At 43.5% G+C, this 6,242-nt stretch overlaps 1 protein-coding gene across 3 annotated transcripts in view; it reads right to left on the reverse strand.

Moving 5' to 3' along the window:
• zgc:63863 (uncharacterized protein LOC393372 homolog) overlaps positions 1-6,242 on the reverse strand; it is a 96,939-nt gene that overhangs the window by 72,615 nt on the left and 18,082 nt on the right. For all 3 annotated transcript variants that reach the window (XM_068015771.1, XM_068015763.1, XM_068015762.1), the window contains exons 2-3: positions 5,852-6,037; positions 4,404-4,484 (exon numbers count right to left, since the gene is read on the reverse strand). In XM_068015771.1, the coding sequence (XP_067871872.1) occupies positions 4,404-4,484; positions 5,852-6,037 (267 nt within the window). The remainder of the gene's footprint in view (positions 1-4,403; positions 4,485-5,851; positions 6,038-6,242) is intronic.

Below are 6,242 nucleotides of genomic sequence, written 5' to 3' on the forward strand. Positions count from 1 at the left end.
CATTGACCAGAAACTGAACTGGACCGGCCACAAATACCGCGGCTACAAGAGCAGGTCACAGGCCAGGAATTCTGCACCAAATAACTCACCTCCTGACTCGACAATGCCTGGCCATCATCTACAAGGCACAAGTCAGGAGTGTGATGGAATACTCTCGGTTTGCCTGGATGGGTGCAGCTCCAACAACACTCAAGAAGCTCGACACCATCCAGGATAAAACAGCCCACTTGATTGGCATCCCATCCACCCCACCTTCAACATTCACTCCCTCCCGACGCACAGTGGCAGCTGTGTGCACCATCTACAAGATGGACTGCAGAAATTCAGCAAGCCTCCTTTGACAGCACCTTCCAAACCCACAACCTCTACCACCTAGAGGGAGAAGGCAGCAAATGCATGGGAACACCACCACCTGCAAGTTCCCCTCCAAGCCACACACCATCTTGCCGTGGAACTATATCGCGCCGTTCCTTCACTGTCGCTGGGTCAAAATCCTGGAACTCCCTTCCTAACAACACTTTTGGTGCACCTACACCTCAAGGACTGCAGCAGTTCAAGAAGGCAGCTCACCACCACCTTCTCAAGGGCAATTAGGGATGGGCAATAAATGCTGGCCTAGCAATTGATGCCCACATCCCATAAATAAATAATAATTAGAAAAAATAATGTCCATTAGTGAGATAAATCTAGTTTTTACCTATTCTAATCCATATTAGATCCAGTCCAATAGCAACATGGTCGATTCTTTACTGCCTATTGAATTTAATTGATCAAACTGCCCTGGTGAGATTTGAACACATTCTTTAGATTATATGTCCAATAACATACCATTACATTACCATGCCCCAAGTCTACTGTTACCCCTCCCTTCAGTTTCCCCAACAGTACAGTCAAATCAACATCTCAAGACACATGCACTTGTGTCCCACTGCTCTGCAACAACTCCCAATTCCACGTATCATTGTGCTGTACCATACCAACTCCTGCTCGAAGCATGGAGCTCATCCAACTATCAGGGTTCCACTGGAATCTGGGTCCTACTTTTACAATATTATATAGAATTTACAGCACAAAAACAAACGGGCCATTTGGCCCAACTACTTGATGCTGGTGTTTATACTCCAGAGCCTCCTCCCACCCTATCAGCATATCCTTCTATTCATTTCTCCATCATGTACTTATCTAGCTTCTCCCTAAATAAATACTATTCATTTCATCTATTCCATATGGTAGCTGAGTTACACACTTGAACCATTCTCAGGGTAAGGAAGAAATCAAGGGCCAGAATTAAACAGGGCCACAGTGAAAAATAGTGGGAAGGGGACAGGTAATGTTAAAAAGACAAGCCTTAAGGCTGTGTGCCTAAACGCGCGGAGCATTTGCAATAAAGTGGATGAATTAATTGTGCAAATAGATGTAAACAGTATGATATAATCGGGATTACGGAGACACGGCTGCAGGGTGACCAGGGATGGGAAATGAACATCCAGGGATATTCAGTATTTAGGAAGGACAGACAAAAAGTAAAAGGCGGTGGAGTTGCATTGCTGGTTAAAGAGGAAATTAATGCAATAGTGAGGAAGGATATTAGCTCTGATGATATGGAATCTGTATGGGTAGAGCTGAGAAACACTAAGGGGCAAAAAACATTAGTGGGGATTGTATATAGACCCCCAAACTGTAGTGGTGATGTTGGGAATGGCATTAAACAGGAAATTAGTAACGCATGCGATAAAGGAAAATCTGTAATTATGGGTGACATTAATCTGCATGTAGATTGGACAAATCAAATTAACCACAATACCATAGAGGAAGAATTCATGGAGTGTATACGGGATGGTTTTCAGGACCATTACGTTGAGGAACCAACTGGAGAACAGGCCATCCTAGACGGGGTATTGTGTAATGAGAGGGGAATAATTGACAATCTAGTTGTGCGAGACCCCTTGAAGATGAGTGACCATAATATGATAGAATTCTTCATCAAGATGGAGAGTGACGTAGTTGATTCTGAAACTAGGGTCCTGATACTTAATAAAGGAAAGTACGAAGGTATGAGGCGCGAGTTGACTATGACGGATTGAGAAACGTTACATAAAGGGATGACGGTGGATAGGCAATGACAAACATTCAAAGAGCGTATGGATGAACTGCCACAATTGTTTATTCTTGGCTGGCACACAAGTAAAACAGGAAAGATAGCCAAACCATGGCTTACAAAGGAAATTAGAGACAGCATTAGATCCAAGGAAGAGGCAGACAAATTCGCCAGAAAAAAATAACAGACCTGAGGATTGGGAGCAGTTCAGAATTCAACAAAGGAGGACCAAGGGATTGATCAAGAAGGGGAAATGGAGTACAAGAGCAAGCTTACAGAGAACATAAAAACTGACTGTAAAAGTTTCTATAGGTATGTGAAAAGAAAAAGATTGGTGAAGACAAATATAGGTCCCTTACAGTCAGAAACAGGGGAATTTATTGTTGGGAACAAAGAATGGTTGACCAACTAAATGCATACTTTGGTTCTGTCTTCACAAAGGAGGACACAAATATCATACCAGAAATGTTGGGGAACACAGGGTTTAGTGAGAGGGAAGAACTGAAGGAAATCAGTATGAGCAGAGAAATGGTGTTGGGGAAATTGATGGAATTGAAGGCCGATAAATCCCCAGGGCCTGTTAATCTACATCCCAAAGTACTTAAGGAAGTGGCATTAGAAATAGTGGATGCATTGGTGGTCAGCTTTCAAGATTCTATAGTCTCTGGAATAGTTCCTACAGATTAGAGAGTAGCTAATGTAACCCCACTATTTAAAAAGGGAGGTAGAGAGAAAGCAGGGAATTATAGACCAGTCAGCCTGATGTCAATAGTGGGGAAAATTCTAGAGTCCATTATCTAAGATTTTACAGCAGAGCACATGGAGAACAGTGGTAGAATCGGGCAGAGTCAGCATGGATTTACGAAAGGGAAATCATGCTTGACAAATCTACTAGAATTCTTCGAGGATGTAACTGGTAGAGTTGATGAGGGAGAGCCAGTGGATGTGGTTTATTTGGACTTTCAGAAGGCTTTCGACAAAGTCCCACCTAAGAGGTTAGCGTGTAAAAATAAAGCGCATGGGATTGGGGGGTAGTGTATTGCGATGGATAGAAAATTGGTTGGCAGACAGGAAACAAAGGGTAGAAATAAACGGGTCTTTTTCCGAATGGCAGGCAGTGACTAGTGGGGTACCACAGGGATTGGTGCTAGGATCCCAGCTATTCACAAGATATATATTAATGAGTTAGATGAGGGAACTAAATGTAATATTTCCAAATTTGCAGATGACACAAAACTGGGTGGGAGGGAGAGTTGTGGGGAGGATGCAGAGAAGCTTCAGGATGAATTGGACAAGTTGAGTGAGTGGGCAGATGCAGTATAATGAGGATAAATGTGAGGTTATCCACTTTGGTAGCAAAAACAGGAAGGCAGATTATCAGAACGGCTATAAATTGAGAGAGAGGAAGATGCAGCAAGACCTGGCTGTTCTCGTACACCAGTCGCTGAAGGTAAGCATGCAGGTGCAACAGGCGGTAAAAAAGGCAAATGGTATGTTGGCCTTCATAGAGAAAGGATGAGAGTACAGGGCCTTGGTGAGGCCACACCTGAAATATTGTGTGCAGTTTTGGTCTCCTTATCTTCGGAAGGATGTTCTTGCTATAGAAGGAGTGCAGCGAATGTTTACCAGACTGATTCCTGGGATGGTGGGACTGACGTATGAGGAGAGATTGAGTCGGTTAGGATTATATTTGCTGGAGTTCAGAAGAGTGAGGGGGGATCTCAGAAACCTACAAAATTCTAACAGAACTTGACAGGATAGATGCAGGAAGGATGTTCCCGATGGTGGGGGAGTCCAGAACCAGGGGTCATAGTCTAAGGATACGGGGTAAACCTTTCAGGACTGAGATGAGGAGAAATTTCTTCACCCAGAGAGTGGTGAGCCTGTGGAATTCACTACCACAGAAAGCAGCTGAGGCCAAAACATTGTATGTTTTCAAGAAGGAGTTAGATATAGCTCTTGGGTCTAAAGGGATCAAAGGGTATGGGGGGGAAAAGTGGGAACAGGTTACTGAGTTGGATCATCAGCTATAATGAATGGCAGAGCAGCCTCGAAGGGCCAAATGGCCGACTCCTGCTCCTATTTTCTATGTTTCTATTATAGTGGTTCATTATACCCCATTTTACGATTACTAGGAATGAATCATTAAATTACAGCCATCCATACAAATAGACCAAAGTACACAGTCAAAGAACACAGGAAGAATCCATCAGAAAACACAGGCCTGGCTTTTTTGCAGACAAGTGAGGATTATTTTTAAGGTAAAGACCATTAGAGACTCCAAATTGAATCGTTAGATGCTTACCATGTGGAAACCTGCGCAGTGACCGTTGTACATCCATGAGCACTTGGTTGTAGTCTTTGTGGCCTTCCCTTATATCCTTGCCTTAAAAGAGCAGACAACGTCAGATTTCAGTGCAGGGCATGTGAAACTTAGAACACTCTGCTTTTTAAAAAAATACAATGTGGGGATTTTCTTCCCAAGGCATGTAACCCTCCTCAACCTGATCCCAGTCCTGAAAACAGTGCCACATTACAGTCACTGGAGAGCCTGGGCCCTCTGGTTGTCCCCAACCTTCTGTCAATAGAATACAGTTGTTTCGCTGTGACAACATGGCCAGCAACAGTACTTGTGGTATAAGGAACTGCCCGAGCTGTATGTGGCAACATTTCCACACTGAAGCCAAGCCGCAAAAACATTTCACAGCTTATTCTGTGGCCTGTGTAGTGTCAGAGTGCCAGTATCCAATGCCCTCCAGCTCATTAGAAGCTTTCCATGTCCAGCAGGCAGGGCAGCCGATGATCTTGATCTCTGTACCATCATTTATTTTGATATTTAAGGGTGTCACTTGGATAAATGAGAAGGTTAGCACTGTATGTAGCTGTAGCAAGGACATTAAAGCCATAAAAAATGGGCAGCTTACATTCTCCAAGATAATGCCAGGATAGGAAGCCATACTCACGAGGGGAGACATGAAATGCTGGAACTATTTCCACTTCAGCAGAGATGGCAGAGAGGAAATTTAACAGAGATTTTCTAAATTATGAAGGGATGTGATAAAGCGAATAGGGGAAGATTATATTCTCTGGTTAGGAAGTCAGTGATGAGAGATCATCATTTTAAAGTTGTTACTGTGAGTGAGAAGGGATAGGATTATATTCCTTTAAATATAGATGATTAAGGGCAATTTAATGGAGGTGCTTAAGATGATTAAAGTCATAGATAGGGTAGAGAGAGAGAAACTATTTCCTCTGGTCAGAGAGTCCAGATCAAGTAGACACAACTCCAAAGTTAGAGCTAGGCCATTCAGGGGCTGATGTCAAGAAGCACCTCTTCACACAAAGGGTAGCGGAAATCTAGAAAACTCTTCCCCAAAAAGCTGTTGCGGCTTAGGATTAGTTGAAAATTTCAAACTGAGGGGGACACATTTTACATGGGTAAGGGTTACAGAACCAAGGCAAACAAATGGAGTTAAGATACAGATTTGCTGTGATCTAATTGAATGGTGGAACAGGCTCGAGAGGCTGAATGGCCTCCTCCTTCTCCTATTTTCCTGAAATGCAAAGTGTCCCACTTCGCATCACAGGTTGGGCAAAAAAAAAAAATCACCAAAGCGAAAAAAATCAAATAGAAGTAACTGAACACACAGCGGGAGGTGTAAATGGATGGCAGCAGAAGGATTAAATCATTATAACCGAAGTTTGTCTGTAAAACAATAAAGCCACAAGGAATTTTCCTCACTCCCACCTTACCTGGTTTTGGAGGTAGGTTGTAGACATTTACATTCAGCAGCTTTGGCCAGACCTTCCTGCGGATCTCATCGGTCAGGAGCCCACCCTCACTAACTGCGGACCGCCGGAGAGTCTCCACATCCACCGGGTCATCATTTAAGGCCTGATGGATGGCCACCAGCTTCCTCCTTTTCTTCGATTCAGGTTCTGTTGAGCGAAGAATGTGGTCGGCATTCAGTGCAGAATCTGTCACTAGAATTTCAGTAAAGCACAACCTTCGGTGTGAGAAATCCTCACACTGCACCCATTTAAACTGGGGAAATGCAAGTGCAGCTTGTTCCAAATTCCAGCTGTTTGGAGAGAGTATTTAGAGCTGTTTAACTCAGTGGGAAGCACTCACATTGGAGCCAGA

Source organism: Heterodontus francisci, chromosome 2 (genome assembly GCF_036365525.1).
Source record: "Heterodontus francisci isolate sHetFra1 chromosome 2, sHetFra1.hap1, whole genome shotgun sequence".
Lineage (NCBI taxonomy): Eukaryota > Metazoa > Chordata > Chondrichthyes > Heterodontiformes > Heterodontidae > Heterodontus > Heterodontus francisci.